Consider the following 21,564-nt stretch of genomic DNA (forward strand, 5'->3'; position numbering starts at 1 on the left):
GAACCCCCACCTAGCTCCGCCTCTGTGTGACATCATTGTTAATCGACTCATTTCCTTCATTTATGAATCTAAGATACTTGAAGCTCTTTTTCTTGGTAAGGACCATAGGTAGACATGATACTGTATTCAAAACTTTAGTTGGAAATTTCAATTTTAAAAAATATTGTACCATTATAATATCAAATTAATTCGGTATTTTATGGTACAGTCAATTAATTATCATAGTTTGTTCGACTACAACTTACATATATTCTTATAATAGGGAATAGGATGGAATATATAAGTACACTCAGTAAATGAAAGCAGCACAAGAAACAAAACAATCCCAAAATAAGAGCAAAACGAATAGGAACTATTTCCTAGTGCAAACATAACCTTTTGGACGAGAAGAACACAAGGGTACAAGCAGCTTATTACAGTGACTAGAACCGTATTGCTGGTCATGGGTACCTTATCTGGACAGTTTGTCAAGCCTAAAGTATAGTAAATTGCTGCCTTGTGTCTCGAAAAATATCCCGAATGAACTTGTCAATATTTCCCTGGATGGTTCCACCATCAATTGCTTGTAGGCAGGTGTTCCTTATTTCCATTGCTCTTCTTCTCATTTCTTTTCCTTCGTAGCTGTCAAGGTCCATAAAACTCTGCAAGAGCTGAGCAATTTCATCTCTCTTAACCAGTTTCTCGCTTTCCTTATTGATCCTCCACCCAATTTTCCAGTCCTCCACTATTTGTTTACTGTTGGTAAACTGATCAGCCCCAATGGGGAACATAAGAAATGGAACACCAGCAAATGCACCCTCCTTGGTTGAATTCCATCCACAATGCGACCAAAATCCACCTACACTAGGATGACACAAAACTTTCAATTGGTCGCACCAAGGCACCACGATTCCCCTCTTCCCAATTCCATTTGTAAGTAAGGATACATTCTCACGTGCCACCCAAAACGTTCGGACACTACTGCTGTGCACACCTGCTATAATTTCATCTAGCTGTTCTTTTGATACAGACATGAAACTTCCTTGGGATATGTATAGAACAGAGTCATTTAGGTTGATCATCAAGCCTGGCTGGACTTGAATTCGGTATCCAAGCAAGGGATTGTTAGACCAACTGTCAAAATGGGGACTGGTAATTCAGCTTGTAAAGCCTCAATCACTTGAGATTCCAATGCTTCAATGGTGGTGAACAAGGCGTATTGTGCCTTATTGTCCAATTGTGATACATATTCGAGAAGAAAGGGCAATAACTTCCTTTGTTTGCCGTAGAATACAGATGGGAGATCCTTTACGCGAATTGGTGTTATCCCAGGAATGTAGTTTACGAGTTCTTCTCCTTGCTCTGTTCATTATAAAATTAAGAAACTCAACTTATGTTACATTCCTATTTCAAACTTTGTAATTAGTTAGGTAGACAAATGCGGGCGAATACATATCTCAAAAACTTAATTTCACCAATTTTAAGGGAGGTAATTACTATACTCCTACTAATTACAGTAATTTGGAAAGAATTTCCGACAACTTGTCAAAGTATCAACGCTTAATTTTTTTTCTAAAAGTTAGTAAAAGCTAGAAGAAAATTCAAAATTTGAAGTCAATCAGTTTAGAGGGAAGTGATTTTACTTTGATAACAATCTAGAAAACCATTTCGTAAATTTCAAGTTTTTTTCTTTTAAGATAAAATGAAACTGCCAAATTTATGTGAAACAATGTGAACTTTGGAAGCAAGGCCGGAGTTACAATTATGCTTATGATTTAATTCATACCTGATATCTGTATGTATGTTTAATTTTTTTAAAAATACGTATAAATAATTTATTCAAAACTTATTAAGCTATTCTTTCAAAAAAATTAATTACATGACAGGCATTGATAAGATTAGCTTCACTTAGTTATTAGTTAGTTGACTGTGCACTGTTTATTCACATAGTTAGTTAGTTAGTTAGGAATTTACAAGTTTGTAATTTCAGTCAGTTGAGTTTGTTAGGAATGTTAGACTTCTATTAGTGTGTATATACACACACATACATTGTATTGATTAAAGCAAGTTTTTCATTCTCAATAATATCTTTTCTTTCCTCTCTGATTGTTAGTGATAGCTCAACCTCCATTAATGGAGGATGGTAATTGCTTCTCAGCTTATACTGCTGGTTTCGTCATGGTATCAGAGCTAGGAGATTCCAGCTTCTCTCTCTCGTCTTGAGTACTGAATTGAGTTTGATTTGCCCTTATTTTCGTTATCATCTTCTTCTTCCTATTTTTCTATGAACNGGAGGATGGTAATTGCTTCCCAGCTTATACTGCTGGTTTCGCCATGGNGCTGGTTTCGTCATGGTATCAGAGCTAGGAGATTCCAGCTTCTCTCTCTCGTCTTGAGTACTGAATTGAGTTTGATTTGCCCTTATTTTCGTTATCATCTTCTTCTTCCTATTTTTCTATGAACGATCTTACTATCGTTCTTCTATTTTTGATTTGAGTTTGCTCATTGCGAGTTCTTCTTCTTCCTGTTTCTTTCTCTGGACTATCTCACTATCGGTCCTCTGTTTTGATTCGAATTAGCTCACTGTGAGTTCACTTTCACAATTCTACTGTAATCGCATTCTTTCTCACAATCAACTTCATCTTCTTCCATGGGTGATGCTCCAGTTGACGTGACTGCCACCAACACTTCAACTCGATTAGATTTTAATAGTCCCTTCTATCTGCATCTCTCAGAAAATGCAGGTTCTACTTTACTTCCTGCTGTTTTTGATGGAACTAGCTACAGATCATGGAGACGAGCAGTTCTTAGGGCCTTATCTGTTAAAAGTAAAACTGGATTCATCAATGGCAAAATTGTGAAACCAAATCCTACAGATCCAACCTTCATGCAGTGGGAAAGGTGTGATGATATGGTGACCTCTTGGATCCTAAATTCTCTCTCTCCAGATTTGCGAGATAGCTTGCAATACGTTAACAATGCCAAAGAGCTTTGGGAGGAATTGAAGGATAGATATGACCAGACTAATGGTTGCAAACTCTATCAACTGCAGAAGGAAATAAATGACCTTGTGCAGGGCACTCTAGATGTCACTTAGTTACTATACTAAGATGAAGAAATTGTGGGAGGAAATGAATACCATTGATGTTAATTCCCAGTGTAGTTGTGTGTGCATTTGTGGGGGGAAAACCAAAATGCATAAGGCTGAGTAGGATAGAAGACATACATTTTTTGATGGGCCTAAATGAGATGTACACTGTTGTACGAGGGAACATTCTCATGATGTCCAATTTGCCTACTATGGCTCAAGCTTTTGCTATTTTGTCACAAGAGGAAATGCAGAGAGAAATGAAGCCCCTCAGTCACATGGCTTTGGAATCCACCTCACTGAATGCTTCTGGGTCACCTCAACACAATGCAGGTCCCAAAGGTTTTAATACAAACTACAGTTCTATAGAGGAGGTGCAGGCAGTTCCAACACCAACACTTTTAGGGGAAATTCTAGCACTGGCAACAGATCAAATCTGTTATGTGAATACTGCAAACGAAATGGGCACACTAGAGACGGGTGCTACAAGTTCCATGGTTATCCAGCCAACACAAGAACCCCAAGAGGAAGAGGTACAAGATCTGCAGCAAATGTGCATACTTCTGAGGATGATGGAAGTCAATGTGAGGAAAATTATGAGCAGGGAAGGCAAGTGCCATTGAATCTGTCCAAAGGCCAGTATGAACAACTACTCAACCTACTTGGGACCCTGCAGGTTGGAAATGAAGTTGATTGCTCAGGAAATATGTCAAGTGGAGCTGCAAACCTAGCATGTATACTTGCTTTCTACTCTTCTATTACTAAGATATGTGATTTGTCATGCAAATGTGATAGATTGATTGCTGGCTCTTGGATCATAGATTTAGGTGCATCTCACCACATGACCTACACAAAAGACAATCTCACAAACCTTAGAACACTACCTTATCCTTTTTTAATCACCTTACCTAATGGATACAAAGTTAAAGTGACTGAAATTGGTGATGTTTGTTTGAATTCAACACTGACTCTGTACAAAGTATTGTTTATACCTAACTTCGAGTTCAATTTAATATCAGTTCATTGCTTAGTTGTTCAACTAAAAGGAATAGTTAGCTTTAACAATTTTTCTTGCTTACTGCAGGCCCTTCTCTGAAGAGCCCTCTGGCACTTGGTAAGGCAAGGAATGGTTTGTATTTTTCTGTCCAAAGTGTCATAGTTATCCACCTACAAATGGTAATGCTGTTCCTCCTGAAAGATGTCAACCTGTTTCTCTTTTTAACTACTGTAAGAAAGTTTCAGTTAGAAGTGAATGTACAGCTTCATCACCAAATGTAAGATACTTTCTTGAAATCAATAAAGAAGCTTGTTCTATTGATCCTGTTTCATGTTCAGCTGTTAATTCTTTTCTTGATATTAATCCTACTCATAGTAATGACACTAAATTCTAGATTAGGCAATGTGCCTTTTGTAAAGATGAGGAGCATATCTACCATTCCTTTAAAATTTTCCAACAAACAACCTTTTATTTGTACAATATGTCCTATGGCCAGACAAACTAGAATGCCATTCCCAGAAAGTATAACTGCAACTAATTCAATATTGAGTTGTTTCACATTGACTTATGGGGACCATACCATGTACCAACACATGATGGCTATCACTACTTCTTAACTATGATGGATGATTATAGTAGATCAACCTGGACACAACTTCTTAGGTGCAAGAGCAATGCACTCCATACTATAAAAGCCTTCATATCCCTCATAGAAAACCAGTTTCATACCACATTGAAAACCATCAGATCTGATAATGGCCTGGAATTCTCAAGCACTGAGGCAACCTGTTTCTTTCAAGAAAAAGGCATAATACATCAAAAATCACGTCCCTACACACCACAACAAAATGGGGTGGTGGAAAGGAAACATAAGTACCTTCTTGAGACAGCAATGGCACTTCTGTTTCAGTCAAAAATGCCCCTGAGATATTGGGGGGAATGTGTCCTAACTGCCACTTATTTGATCAACAGATTACCTACAAAGCTCCTACAAAATAAATCCCCATATGAACTCTTATACCATAAGAAACCAACCTATTCTCACCTTAGAAGTTTTGGATGCCTTTGTTTCTCAACTACCTTAAAAACCCATAAGGACAAATTTGAACCAAGAACAACACCCCTTTTCATTGGATACCCTTTTAATACAAAAGGTTACAAGGTCTTAAATTTGGCCACCAAGAGAATTCATGTGTCTAGAGATGTCCTTTTCCATGAAACTATTTTTCCTTTTGTTATTTCTCCTGTTGGTTCCAGTTTTAATTCTGTCTTACAGTTCCTTGTACATCATTCTGGTAAGTTGTCTTACATGTCTAGTAAAACAAATAACTTTGTTGATGATGAAATGTTGAATTCTCACACATTGGTTGAAGTCACTAGTGATCATGTTCCCATACCTGAAAATGCACCTGTCACTGAACTTACAACCCTTATACCTCATGCTAGACCAAATGTATCTGCACTTGAAAATGCACCTGTCACTGAACCTACAACCCTTATACCTCCTGCTGGACCAAATGTATCTGCCCTTGGTGATGATCCTTTTGCACCTAGAAGAACAACTAGGTCTCTTCACCCCCCAAGCTACTTGAAAGATTACACCTACTCATTACCCAACCTATATCCTTCTCCACCCATAACTGATGTTTCTAATCTTCAACACTCACTCATATCATTCATATCTCACCCTGCTCATGTCTGTTTCACTATATTATATCCTGATAGTCAGCAGTTAATTCATAATGTTTCACATGATATTGAACCTTCATCTTATGGAGAGGCAATTTTGAATCCTGCTTGGCAAGTAGCAATGACACATGAATTTGATGCCTTGTATGCAAATGATACTTGGGAGCTAGTTAAATTTCCCAAAGGAAAGAATGTTATTGGGTGTAAATGGGTTTATAAGATTAAACACAAGGCAGATGGTAGCATAGAAAGGTTCAAGGCTAGGCTAGTGGTGAAGGGGTACACTCAACAAGCTGGAATAGACTACAATGAAACATTCTCACCTGTGGTAAAAATGACCACAGTCAGGACTCTGATTTCTTTGGCAGTTAAGAATGGTTGGAACATGTACCAATTGGATGTCAATAATGCCTTCCTCCATGGTGATTTGAATGAGGAAGTATACATGACTTTACCACCAGGCCTGGCAGTGGACAGTAGTGACATAGTTTGCAAATTAAAGAAGTCATTGTATGGTTTAAAACAAGCCAATAGACAATGGCATGACAAGCTGGCCAACAGTCTCTGCTCAAAGGGTTACACTCATTCAGACAGTGATTATTCCCTATTTTATAAGAGGAATGAAAGCTCCCTGGTGTTTGTGGTTGTATATGTTGATGATATTATCCTAACTGGTACTGACATAAAGGAGATTGATTCTTTGAAAGCTTTCCTACATGAAAAGTTCAGAATAAAAGACTTAGGAAGACTTCATTACTTCTTTGGTTTGGAAATATTGTACAAAAAGGATGGTAGTCTCATCTCACAGAGAAAATTCACTCTTGATCTCTTGAAAGAGTTTGATTCTCTGCATTATAAGTCCACCACCTCACCGTTGGACTCCACTGAAAAATTGAAGCTCACAGAAGGCACACTTTTATCAGATCCTACTCACTACAGAAAGTTTGTAGGCAAGCTCAATTTTCTTACCAACACAAGGATGGACATAGCATATAGTGTCCAGCACCTTAGTCAATTTATGCAATCTCCTAGAGAGCCTCATATGAAGGCAGCCTATCATGTGCTCAGATATCTACAACAGGACCCTACTTTAGGAGTTTTCATCTCTAACAACTCTGACCTCACCATCAGTGCTTATTGTGACTCAGATTGGGCCTCTTGTCCTGATTCAAGGAAGTCTGTGAGTGGCTATTTGGTTCTCATGGGTGATAGCCCCATTAGTTGGAAGTCTAAGAAACAACCCACAGTGTCAATATCATCAGCAGAAGCAGAGTACAGACCTGTGAGACAAGTAGTGGGTAAAATAGTATGGCTGGAGAGGTTATTTGCTGAGCTCTCAGTGAACTGTTCCTTACCTATACATGTGTTTTGCGATAGTCAAGCAGCAGTGCACATTGCTAAGAACCCAGTTTTTCATGAGAGAACTAAACATATAGAAGTGGATTGTCATTTTGTTAGAACCAAGCTGCAGCAAGGATTGATCACACTTCAATACATTTCCACAGATTCACAATTGGCTGATGTCTTCACTAAAGCCTTAACTGGAGTCAAACATACTAATTTAGTGAGCAAGTTGTCTGTAAGTAACTCACCTCCAACTTGAAGGGGGGTGATAAGATTAGCTTAGCTTAGTTATTAGTTAGTTGACTGTGTACTGTTCATTCACATAGTTAGTTAGGAATTTACAAGTTTGTAATTTCAGTCAATTGAGTTAGTTAGGATTGTTAGACTTCTATCAGTGTGTATATGTACACACATACATTATATTGATTAAAGCAAGTTTTTCATTCTCAATAATATATTTTCTTTCCTCTCTGATTGTTGGTGAGAGCTCAACCTCTATTAATGGAGGATGGTAATTGCTTCCCAACTTATACTGCTGGTTTCGTCAGGCATCTTAATCTAACAAGGTAAAAGGAAAAAACAAGTAGGTACCTGTGAAATTGGCTTCATCATGTCCATTATCCTTGAGTAGTTGATAGTGATAATGGATGGAGAAAACGGTGGGAGACGGGGTCCAAAATGAAGCCACCAGAATATTCCTCCGCTTCCCAATACTGACGGCCCACGACAAGAATGAATCAGCTAAAATCATATTAGGCTTTGGAAACTCGTCAAGTATACTATCAACATGAGCTTCCATCATTGTAAATACAGCTTCCATGAAGCCCGACAAATCTTTGCTTCGATTTTTTTCTGACGGAATTACATTTGGAATTGTTCGAAATTGGATATTATCTAGTTTTGACTCTGATTTCAAAATGTTGAACCACTCTTGTGTTACAATAAAAGAGATTTGTTGTAGAAGATCTGATTTCAACTACACCTAGTACCTATTGAACACCTCTACCACCCCAGATTTGAACCATTTAAACATTTTTTTTTATCACTTTTCATAAACTGTGTGGCGCGTGTATTTAAGCTTCCGACGTGTATAGAATGACCATTTAACAACTACCACGTGTATCCGACGTGTATTTGTAAATGTCTTAATTGGGGAAGATTTCTAAATCGTTAAAATTGACAGAACACTTCTCTCTCTTCACAATTTTTTCCAAATTGAAGCTCTCTATCTTATTGAAGTTGGATTCGTCTTGTTCGTGTTACAATCTTGAAGATTTCCTTGTGTAAGTTAGGATTGTTAATGATTTTTACATGCTTTGTTAAATGAATTCCAAAAAGCTAGGGTTTTGTAAAAATATAGGGTTTGTAATTTTTGCGAATATTATGTCCCTTCTTTACTATTACCCAGAAAATATGCTTTAAAACTTTGTTTTTTAGTTGTTGTATGGGTTATATGAGTATATTCCGTTATCTTAAGCGCTAGGGTTTGTTTGATATTTTGTAGGGCTAACAATTGACCATGGAGGAGAGTCTTATATTTACAAAGATTTATCATGGTGGAATCTTATCCGAGATATATGTCCCTACTTATGTTGGAAATTGTGTGTCTGCACTCAAGTATATTATTAAGGACCACTTTTCCATTTTGGAACTACTGTATTATACTAAAGAATTAGGGTATGAAACTGTTGGAGGCTTTTATGTGAAGGATTTATTGAATAAAAAATGGGTCCTAATTACAACTGACCAACATCTCCTACACCTAATTAAAGACTTAAAACATGAGGACACTTGTGAAGTATTTGTCTGTCATGTATTAGATGAACCCTTACTTGACACTTAGGGACCTAGAGACTATCTAACTAATGTTGGTGGTGAAGGTGTTGATGTTGACCTGGGTGAAGAGGGTGAGGCTGTTAACTTAGTTGGAGAAGGTGAGGCTGTTGACCTAAGTGGAGAAGGTGAGGCTGTTAACCTTGGTGGTGAGGGTGTTGATGTTAACATTGGTGAAGAGGGTGTGGATGATAACCTAGGTAGAGATGGTGTGGATGATAACCTAGGTGGAGAAGGTAAATCAAATTTCTTGAGTAGTGATTCAGATCTAGATATACCTTCAGAAGATGGTTCAGATATTGATGAGGAGTTGAGAGCTTTTAGACAAGAAAGAAGAAACAAAAAATAGAGAAAAAAGGCAACTGCATTTGAAGAAATACCAGTTGGAGAGGATGGTGGTATAGATAGAGGCTTTGAGGATATTGGAAAAAATAAAACTGACAAATATGTAGAAAAATTAGGTGGAGATGAGGATTATATTGATAGCTCTGACTGTTGGAGTGATGATAGTGATGAACAACTAGATATGAATGATGTTAGGGGAGTAGATATACCTACTAGAAGGAGAAGCAAAAAAGTTAGGTATGATGAAGATTGTGAAGTTCCAATATTTGAGCTTGGAATGGTCTTTGAGAGTGCAAATCAGTTCAGGAAAGCAGTGACAGATTATGCTGTAGAGTACATGAGGCAGATAAAGTTAAGACCTAATGAAAAACATAGAGTGAGGGTGAAGTGCAAAAAAGCTAACTGTAAGCGGTTGTTATATGCTTCCATTGACAGGGACTCAAGTGATTTCATTGTGAAGAACTATCATCCTGTTCACAAGTGTATTCTATTAAACAGGAACAAATTGTGTAATTCAAAGTTAATTGCTAGAAAGTTTAAGAACAGAATTGTATCTCAACCATACATAAGGATTTGGGAAATTCAAGATTTGGTTTGAAAGACATTGGGTCTTTATGTTGGTAAGACTCTTTGTTATAGGGCTAAACAGAGGATTATGAAGGAAAACATGGGTGATTGGAAAGTGGAATTTGCCAGATTATATGACTCTGCAGATATGATTAAACAAACCAATCCTGGAAGCTCTTGTTGGGTAAAAATTGATAAGGAAACTGAAAAGGAAACTGAACCAGGAAAGAACCTTTTTGTGTATTTTTATGTGTTCTTTCATGTATTTAAGCAAGGATGGTTGGAGGGGTGTAGGAATATAATTGGATTTGATGGTTATTTTCTTAAGGGAGCTTGTAAAGGTGAGCTATTAGTTGTTGTTGGAAAGAATGGGAACAATCAAATGTATCCTATTCCTGGGCAGTTATGGATACAGAAACAAAACATAGTTGGAGCTGGTTCATAAGGTATTTAATTGTTGATCTAAACTTGGGAACTGGTGAAGGTTTAACTGTAATGTTAGATATGCAAAGGGTATTGATTATACAATTTTTTATATTTTAGTTTTAATTTGATCTTTACTTTTTCAATTACTTATTTTGTACATATTTTTCGTTAGAGACTTATTCCTGTCTTATCAGAGTTATTACCAAATGCTGAGAAAAGGATGTGTGCTAGACATATATGGAGTAACTGGCATGTGAACTGGAAAGGAGAAGAAAGAAGGAAACAGTTTTGGAGATGCTCAAAGGCCTCCTTTGAAGTCAAGTTTGGAGAAGAAGTTCATGCAATGTCCAAGCTAGGTAAGAAGGAAATAACAGAGTACTTGCTACATTATGATCCCAGAAATTGGTCTAGGGACTTTTTCCAAACTCACTCCAAGTGTGATGTTGTAGAAAATAACATATGTGAGACTTTCAATTCCTGGATATTAAGCATAAAATGATGAACAGACATATATACATGATCAAATTTGCTGAAACATGGATATCAGACATTGCACCTATGGCAAGGGCAATACTAGAAAGAAACAAGGAGTATTCAAATAACTGTAATGTTCAATGTAATGGGTTGAATGGTTTTGAGATTAGTGAGGAGGAATATTCATTTGTTGTTGACTTGGAGAAGAAACATTGTGACTGTAGGTTGTGGATGTTGAGAGGTATTTCTTGCCCTCATGCTATTTGTGCTTATTATTTCTTTAATCAAGATCCTGATCAACATGTAGAGCACTGGTATAAGAAGGAAACATTTCTCAAGACTTACATCCATTTTATCCAACCTATTCCCAATATGAGGATGTGGCCTGAAACTACAAATCCATCAATAGAGCCTCTAAAACCAAGAAAAATGCCAGGCAGACCTGACAAGAAGAGAAGAAAGAGTAAGGATGAGCTAAAAAATAGGGGAAACTTTCAAGAAAAGGAGTAAAAATGACATGTACCATATGCAAGAAAACTGGTCATAACAAAGCTGTGTGTGCAAGAGTAAGTAATACTTCATATTCACATTTGTAAATTGCTTAAAGTTTATATATATTATAATCATATATTTTATTTTGTGGTGACATAGTATACGAGGGGAAACACTTCTCAACCTACAAGTCAAGGAAATTCAAGCCAATAAAGTTATTCTCAAACAAGAGTAAGATTTGATTTACATATTCATTTGCATTAATTTTCATTGTATAAGTTATTCATATCTCCTTATTTTTGTTCAATAGGTTAGAACACAGTTAAGTCAACAAAGTTCTGTTTGTGCTGATACCACTGCTGTGCCAAGAACTACTCAAACAACAGTAAGATTAGATTTAATAATTCATTTACATTTTCTGATTGATCTACAAGTTATTCATATATCCTTATTTATGCTATATAGTCTACAATGGGAGGTCCATCGCATTCTACTTTCAGAACCACATATGCAACTACACAATCAAGTCAACCAAGTTCTATTTGTACTGACACAGAATCTGTGCCAAGACGTCCTCAAAATAGGGTTCAAGTTGGGACTGAAAGAGGATTGGGAAGAAAAAAAGCTAATGCAAGAGGGACCCCATTTGTTATTGAAAGTGATAGTTCTTCTAGTCAACTGCCACCTTTATCAGGTCACAAAAGACCGTACAATTCTGCCTCATTTGCTACTGCTACTGGAGGTAACAGAAGGCCTGCAACTGGTTTTGGTGTTTACTTTAATCCTACAATTGGAGCCCAAGTATTTAATGTATGTTTACTCTGTTTTGGTGTATATTTCGATAGCTATATTATGATCTTACCTTATCTTACACTTTCTTTCTTATATTACAGCTTGGTACATCAAGTGAGAAGATTCTACATGGGCCAACAAAATTGAAAAGTGCTTCACCAATCAATATAGACATTGGCTTTAAACCTCGTGGCCTAAAATGGAAGGGAAAAGATGCAGTCATCACCTCACAGTTGCAACAAATGAAAGCAAACAGGAAAAACTAGAAGTAGTTCATTAGGAAAGTTGTTATGATTTTTGCCCATGTTAAAAGGGTCTTCAACAAGCTACTCTTTAGTTTATTTTGAACACTCGTGTGATGTATTTTTGAACCATGCCTTTGTGTTAGCAAGACTATGTATTTTTGAACCATGCAAGACAATGATTTTTTATTACCTCTCAATGCATTTGTGTTATGTATTTTTCAACCTTGACTTTGTGTTATGTATTTCCCAGCCATGCATTTTTGTTATTAGCTCAGTTTTTGAACAACTACACAGGGCAAGTCGATCCCAGAACTAAATTCAGAACACAGGGCAAGTTAGAACACAGGGCAAGTTAGAAAACAGAGGCAAGTTATAAAAGAGAAATTGGTCAATTCACACTAGAAGTTACAAAAGAGACACTAATCAATTCACATTCAAACTTCCAATTTGATATAAAATATGAACTTAACAGACCAATTAAGTACAACACTAATTACGTGAAATAGCCTCCTAACTATTGCAAAACTAAACAATTAAGTACTACAATTTTAAACTACACAATATTAAAGAACCATTTTATAGTTAGCAGACAAAGAAAAACAATCACAACTCGGTTAAATTTGACATTTTCCCAATCCCTTTGGAGTTAAACTTTCTTGAGCTTCTTGTTCAATACCATCATCTTCTCTTCATTTTCATTCAATTGAAATATCAAAGAATCCCTTTCTTCTTCAAGCTCTTTCACTTTTCTCTTTAGTCGATCAATCGGATTATGACCATCTATGAATCTATTCATTAAGGATGATTCATCAACATTTTCAAGTGACGGATCAATCCATCTAAAATAGCCACATCCACCATTTTTCTACAAACCACATAACAGTAATAAATATACAAAAATGTTAATTTTTCAAATAATACAATAATAGTACTTTTTGTTCAAATAATTACAAGCCTTTGATGCTTTGCATCCAAAAAATCGACGACCTGGGTTCAATGGAGTCCTTAAAGTTTTCAGTCGACAATAATAACCACACTTACATACATCGACTTCCTTGATATTCACTGAAGTTTGCAACATTTGATAAAACACAACTGATTTAGAAGAGAGAAACGTTGGATATTTAGAGAAAGAAGAGAGAATTGGGGATTAGGGTTCTAAAATGTATTTGGGGGAAGAAGAATTGGGGATTTTTAATGTTAAAATACCCAAGTTAACGTTGGATGTCTTAAATGTAGGGTAAAAAATGGGAGAAAAAATAATTCACGCGCCCGATTTGCGTGAATCACAAACGATTTGCCATGTAGGCAAAAAATGCTTAGATGGTTCAAATCTGGGGTGGTAGAGGTGTTCAATAGGTACTAGGTGTAGTTGAGGTGTCAAAATGAATAATGAAGACAACTTTGAGGGGCCGCAGATGATTTTGGCCTATCATATATCATCATATCATATATCATATTATATCATACATCATATCATCATATCATATATTACTAAAAGTGAGAAATACCTATCTCCAAAGTTAGATTACAATTTTACCCTCATATTTAATCAATGTAATAAATACAACATCTAATCTAATTAAATAATAATAAAATGTATTATCTCTTCAAAATTAATATACATAAATGTAAAATCACTAAATTATCCACACAAAAAAGAAGAGGGCACTCTTTGACATTCATATTTCAACTAAAATATAATGATACTTATTATGTTTTCAGTCAAATTAATGAAATGTTGCGGAAATTTATGGGGTGAGAACTGAGGTGAATGTATCCATAATAAAAAATAATGACATTTTTTATGGCATGGAATATGTATCTTTGTATATATTGTTTTGTGTTGTTTCTGTTCAAAGTAGAATATTAGTGTACAGTGAATGTATCCACATGAATAAAAATGGAGAGAAATAAAACGAGTGTTCAAAGTTAGATTACAATTTTTCTCTTATATTTAATTAAAATAAAATACCCAATCTAATTGAAATAATAGTAATTGTATTTAAATTTACATGAGATTTGTGAATCTGTAGATATTCAAAAGTCCAATTTAAATGTAGCCCTTAATGATTTACTCATTAATCAAATTTAAGTGTGCGCTAGTCATTGCTAAATAGTTTGGAGAATAGGAAGAGTTGCATTGAATAATTAAATGTAGACAGATTAATTAGGAGAAATAAATAGTTTGGAGAATAGGAAGAGTTGCATTGAATAATTAAATGTAGACTAATGAAAGAAAAGGTTCAAGGAATGCAAATTGAAAAATAGCTATAAAAAGGTAAGAAAGGATTCTTGAGTTCTTACTCACCATTTTTATGGGGTAGAATTCAATAATTGTTGGTAAATTATATAGTACAAATGTTAGTATTATTATATGGTACATTTTTTATATTATAAATTTTTAATGTTATTCGTAAATAGTGTCATATAGTTTTAGTGTAATTTCAAGTTCTATACCACAATGTATACCGTTTTAAAGAATAAATTATATACTAGTAAAATTGTATTTACAAATAAAAAATAATAATATTGAAATCATATTGTACATCAATTGACACCATATTAAGATTTCATATTTTCCTTTTTTACAATATTACCTAAAAGAATTCTATTATTGATATACAAATTAGTATGCATAAATAATTATTGTGGTATGCAAATGGTTATTATTAGGGTATGCAATTTTTTTTTTTTAAATACTTTGCATAAATTGGTACTTATATAATGGAACTTGAATTGGTATTTTTTTTATAAAAGAATTGAAACGAAAATGAAGAGAGAGAGAAGAACAAATTCAAGAGTAATTGTATCAAATAAGGAATGTGTTAAATGGTAGAAATCCTATTAATTAGGCAATAAATTCTCCCCCAAAAAATCAGCACTAGAATTGAAAAATCAACCAAAATAATGAGAGAAAGAAACGTGCATCCTAAAAAATAGGATCTTTTAAGTAAAAAAATCATATTCAACTATAATTGTCATTGAGAATTCCAAAGTAAATACGATATATCAAAAATTGTAATGTACAACAAATTATCACCATAATGTATACAATATTAAAAAATTTATATCCAAAAAACATGTTTATGCCATTCCATATCCTAATTTCCACTATATATATATATATATTTTTTTATCATTATATTATTCTAAAAGTAAAAAAAACGTAATTGAAGAGAAAGAAAAATAATAATTTAGAAGTGTAATTGTATTAAGTAAGAAAGAGAAAAAAAAAGGCAAGAATAATGTAACCAATATAGTTGTGATTGAAAATAAAAAAAGTAAAAATAATAAATTATGAAACACATAAAATCAGCCAACTAAGCTAAAAAATAGGTAAAAAAATCGTATAAAGATATGTATATTTATTAAGTTGTCAGGTTTGTAATTAAAATGATAATGTTGTAAATAAAAAGAGTAAATTAATATTATGTAAATTAAAGTCTTAAATTGAATATTCCAGTAATTTTTCCTATTTTTTTTTTAATAATCTTAAAGTTGTTCTCTTTTATTTATTTTGGCCCTTTGAAACCTTCAAATATTTAATTTAAAATTTTTAGATGTCTTTTTTGTATTCTTTTATTTTTATCTATATAAATTCATCTTTTTTGTTTCATGAAACTTACATCCAAAATTTATTTGTCTTTAATAGGGGAACAACAGAGGATTAACTGGAAATGCCTTATTACCCTTTTCAGTTTATAGTTAAAGTAGTGAAGCCATCAACACTTAAAGTACATGATATATCTATTTGATTCATGCTTTAGTTTGACTCGATGGAGAAGACTTTTGAATTTTGATTGGATATGAGACAAGGTATCAACAAAAACTTGGAAAATTATGTACCGATTTTGTATTTATTTTTTCATTTATATAATGTTATGTTTAAAGTCTTAATAAGGATGCGCATGTTATTTTTTTTCTTCTATGTTTATTTTTTTATATTTATCTATTAGTTTAAACATCTATTAAATAAATATTAAATAATAATATTTTAATTATTTTTTGAATGGTAAGTTATTTATTAGAAAGGTAATGTAGAAGGACAAGAGTCAATTAAGATTTCTAGAATTTTAAGAGTCATATGTAATTGGTAAAATAATTAAAACTAAATAATTGTTCTTAAATAAGTACATGAATCAAGGTTTTCCCCCTTTTAATCTTAAATTAAAGAATATGAAGTTGCAGTTAAATCAATATATACCATTACCAAATACGAATTTGTCATCTTGGGTTCTTCCACTAGCAGTTCTACGTACTCCTATGGTAAAATTCCTACTTTTCTCCTCTTTTTCCATCGTCTATTGTTTGTTAGTAAGATTTTGATCATTAATATATTTTTTTCAAATTAGTCTATCTATGATCTAAGATTAACAATAGAGTGTATAGCAAGTTTGACATCTTCACTTTATTTAGAAACACCGAAAAGAATTTTGAGGAAGATGAATTCATAAGGTTAGAAATATCAAGTATGACTTCTACATTGTCCTACATGATTAAGTTTGATTAGCTTATATTAAATGAATCAAATTCATTTGATTTGATATTTTGTGATTTTTTATAAATTATATTTGGAAGGTTTGGTTCATTGTTTTAAAGTTATGCACAAGATCGATCTAATATTATAATGTTATAATTTCACCCTTGTTTTTAAAGGTGAAAATAGTAAGATGGATTCATCTGAGGTTAAGTTGGTATTACATTTTAAAATAATAGTTATTTAACTTTTATAAGAATTTTTACTTATTGACGTATGGGGTACATGTGCGTTGCGCGTGCCCAGAGACTAGTAGAAGGTAAAAGAGGAAAGATTCTTCAATACTGGTTGATGAAATCCTACCCATGGTAGGTCGTGGTTTTTACTAGTAAGGAGGTTTTCCACGATAAAACTAGTGTTAGTTTTCTTTACCACTTTCAGTTATGAGTAAGGAACCTGGTTCCTGAACTCAAGTAGTTGGTACTCGTTTCTTTCACCACCAAAGCAGCATGTTGAAACATTGGCAGGATGCCTGTGAATAACAGCAGGCAGGAACTTCTAAGTGCAGCTTGTTTGTGTCCTCTTGCCACTTTATTTATTCAACAAGTAGTAGCTAGTACCGCAAAAGTTTGGGCCATATTACATGCTTAGCAGTTTAGGGCGAAGAAAATGTTAGATACTCTTCGCAGGTGTAACATATTATAGAAATAATTTTTATATTGTTTAGTTCATACATAATTTCTGCATAACTTCTCTATAAACCGAACATTATTGCCTTGGGCCTCGAGAAATATCCCGAATGAACTTGTCAATATTTCCTTGGATGGTGCCCCCTTCAATTGCTTCTTGGCAGGTCTTCCTTATTTCCATTGCTCTTCTTCTCATTTCTTTTCCTTCATTGCTGTCAAGGTCCATAAAACTCTGCAAAAGCAGAGCAATTTCATCTCTCTTAACCAATTTCTCGCTTTCCTTATTGATCCTCCACCCAATCTTCCAGTCCTCCACTATTTGTTTACTGTTTGTAACTTGATCACCGCCAATAGGGAACGTAAGAAATGGCACACCAGCAAATGCACCTTCCTTGGTTGAATTCCATCCACAATGCGACCAAAATCCACCTACACTAGGATGACACAAAACTTTCAATTGCTCGCACCAAGACACCACGATTCCCCTCTTCCCAATTCCATCCGTAAGTAAGGATGCATTCTCACGTGCCACCCAAAACGTTCGGACACCACTGCTGAGCACACCTGCTATAATTTCATCTAGCTGTTCTTTTGATACAGACATGAAACTTCCTTGGGATATGTATAGAACAGAGTCCTTAGGTTGATCATCAAGCCATGACATGTAGTTTGGACTAGGCTGGTTAGTGTTGAATTCGGTATCCAAGTAAGGGATTGTTGGACCGACAGTGAAAATGGGGACTGGAAATTCAGCTTGTAAAGCCTCAATTACTTGAGATTCCAATGTTCCAATGGTGGTGAACAAGGCATATTGTGCTTTATTGGCTAGTTGTGATACAACTTGGAGAAGCAAGGGCAACATCTCCCGGCGTTTGCTGTTGAATGAAGATGGGAGATCCTTTACGCGAATTGGCTTAATCCCAGGAATGTAATTTACCACTTCTCCTTGCGCTGATCATCATGAAATTAATATAAGCTGTTGTACTTGTCGAAACATTGTTCTTGAAATGCATCTTCAAACTCCAAATACAATCATTTTTCAACTTTAATGTCAAATAATATATTTTTAAAAAAAGAAGATATCACTGAATTTAGATCCAAACGCCTACTAAGAAATTTAAATACAATTTAATAATAAAATATGCGGATTAAATTTTTAGATGATATAATCACATATTTCAATATGATATTAGAGCAGACATCCAAGATCAAATCCTCCCCGATTCATATAATAAAAAGTTTCACGTTCTTGACCCATGAATAAAGAATCAGGTCAGCACGTTATTCCTTCTGCTTACTACTTAATTCATTTCTCTTCTCCCTCTTTTGCTCAAGTTTCGAAGACACATGACAAAGGAAAATCAATGGCTAACATTATATCAAGATTCTAATCATAATTCAGATGATGAATATTTCAAAACAAGTTAGTAATGTTATAATAATAACAATATGTTATCATATCCATAAATAAATTATAAATTTTTCTCTCTTTTCCGTGGGATGAAATATGATTTTTTAGAGTATAAGGTAAATATGACTCTAAAGTTGGTGAAAATGACAAATATGTTGAAAACATAGAGATTTAACATTGTATGGGACTACGGATAAATATGATTTTTTAAGAATATAAAGGTAAATATGACAAATCACACACACATATATTATAAGTGGGAAGCTCTAAAGTAACAAGTTGAATTATCATTTTGCCCTTTTACTAAATTAAAATTTGATTAATTATTTAATTAAATATAAATATTTTAATTACATAATGGTAGAATTTAAGTCCTTAAGCCCTTTAATAATTAAATTATTACTTTCTTGATAAATGAGTACATTGATATTGCTTTTAATCATAATCATAATTCTCATAATGGAAGAATTTGAAAAGTTATGATTGATAAAATAATGTATATATCATCATCATATGGGAAACTCCTAAGTGCAAAGTTGGATTATCCTTTTACCCCTACATTCAATCATAATATTATAAAATATTTAATTATTTAATTAATTAAATATTAAGTATTATATTATACTAAATACTAAAAGTGAGAAGCTATTAAATTAATACAATTCATTCTTTTAAAAAACAATGCATTAATTTTCTTAGTTACTCTCAAAAGGCTAAGAATCTGAAAGGTTATTTGTGTGGTTCAATAATATGGACTAGATTCAAATGCAGGTAAAATGTATTCTTTCAAAATCAATGCATTGATTTCCTTAATTAATTTGAAAAGTTACCTTTCATGTATAATTATGGATCAGATTCATATGTTGCAGTATAAAATGTATTTGAACAGTTATTTCCTAAAGTTATTTAGAAGCTAACGTATAATGCAATGAAGTCATAGAGATTTGTAAAAGTTACCTGGCACAATAATTTAATGGGTTACAAAAGTTTAAGGAAAAATGTAAGCCACCCTGATTAGAAAATGAATCTATTCACTTATATATATTGTTATTACAAAGCACAATCTTAATAGAACATGATATGAGATGAAGTTGAAAGGATCATTCTTAACCCATCTGTTTTATCGGGGAGTCAGGTAAGGCCGAGAGGGTTCATTCAAACCATTTTTGACGGAAAATTACACTATTTATACATATGATCTAAATAGTTTTGTATATGTATATATAGTATATGTTGAACATTCGTGTGTTTAGTTCTTCATATCTTGAACCCCTTTTAGTGAAAATCTTTGTTCTGCCACTGTTTATTTAATATGTTTTTCTCACTGTTGTTTCTATTATTAATGTCTAAAAATCATATTTTATGTGTTCAATTTTGTACTGAATGACTCATGGTTCATGTTGACTATTTGTTGCAATTTAGTGATTTTTTACACATAGATTTATGCTTAATATTGAAAGGGTTGGAAACTATAACACGAATCAATCCTTGCTTGGATACACGTGCAACGCACGTACCAGCTACTAGTATATTGAAAAAGTACCGTAAAAGTATAAGAACAAGTGTGATTCTTTTAAGTATGTTTTTTAAATAAACACTTTTAACTTTCCGAAAATTTGACCAAACAAATTATTTGTCCAAATTTTAAGAACTCCATTAATATAAATAATTTTTCAAAACTCAATAAATTGACCGGAAATATGTTTCTACTCATAATCTAACAACTAACCGTGGAAAAAGTACCTGTGAATTTGGCTTCAAAATGTCCATTAGCGAGAAATCGTTGATAGTGATAAAAGAGGGAGAAAATCGTTGCAGACATGGGCCAAAATGAAGCCACCGGAATATTCCTCCGTTCCCCAATACTGACGGCCCACGGCAAGAACGAATCAGCTAAAATCACATTGGGCTTTGGAACTCCGTCAAGTATACTATCAACCGGAGCTTCCATTTTAGTAATCACAGCTTTCATGAAACCTAACAAATCTTTGGCCTTGTCCTTTTCTGATGGAATTACATTTGAGATTGTTCGAAATTGGATATTATCTGGTTTTGGCTCTGATTTCAAAAGGCTGAACCATTCTTCTGTTACAATAACAGAGAGTTGAAGTAGATAATTTGGTGTGGACGTTGCAGCTATGAGCTTGCACAGATTCATCAATGGATTGATGTGGCCTCTACCTGGATACGGAATTGCCAATATGTGGCAACTAAATAGGGGTTGATCAACGTCGGCAGTTTCCATTTACACATACATTTGGGTTGAGTTAATTTCCACTAGGGTTTTAGGACTGATAAGTGATAACGTTGAGATGCTAAATGACAACAACTATGTGGCACACGTATTTAGATTTTAGTCACAAACATTACATATTTCAACTTTAACCACTCGAATTCTCATATATGTTATGTATATCTTCAATTTTAAATGACTTTTATAATTCCTGACTTATAATTATACATACCAAAAAATTGTTTTCGAATCACTTTATATTAATGCATACACTTAGTTATTCCAATGTTTAATTGTTGATTGTTAGATTATTGGTGTATGTAATTATATTGCTCATCACAGTCACTTTATGTTAATGCATACACTTCGTTATTCTAATGTATAATTGTTGATGGATGATTGCTGATGGATGTAATTGCTCATCACATATGCAATAAAAAAAAGAGGTAAATCTATTTATGTTTTTGTTAGTTATTGAGG

General features: G+C 33.8%; 1 protein-coding gene and 1 long non-coding RNA gene across 2 annotated transcripts; one reads left to right on the forward strand and one right to left on the reverse strand.

Annotated features, from left to right (window-relative positions):
• Positions 1 to 277: 277 nt before the first annotated feature.
• On the reverse strand, positions 278 to 21,143 carry LOC125846454 (UDP-glycosyltransferase 87A2-like). The gene is made up of 3 exons (XM_049525865.1): positions 20,595 to 21,143; positions 18,005 to 18,391; positions 278 to 973 (listed from the first exon to the last, which is right to left on the reverse strand). The coding sequence occupies exons 1-3, from the start codon at positions 21,094 to 21,096 to the stop codon at positions 474 to 476; spliced, it is 1,389 nt and encodes a 462-aa protein (XP_049381822.1). The 5' UTR covers positions 21,097 to 21,143; the 3' UTR covers positions 278 to 473.
• On the forward strand, positions 507 to 17,714 carry LOC125846475 (uncharacterized). Its single transcript, XR_007444365.1, has 2 exons — positions 507 to 629; positions 17,661 to 17,714. It is a non-coding gene; the product is annotated as an uncharacterized LOC125846475 (long non-coding RNA).
• Positions 21,144 to 21,564: the final 421 nt, after the last annotated feature.

This window comes from Solanum stenotomum, chromosome 12 (assembly GCF_019186545.1).
Source record: "Solanum stenotomum isolate F172 chromosome 12, ASM1918654v1, whole genome shotgun sequence".
In the NCBI taxonomy this organism is placed as follows: domain Eukaryota; kingdom Viridiplantae; phylum Streptophyta; class Magnoliopsida; order Solanales; family Solanaceae; genus Solanum; species Solanum stenotomum.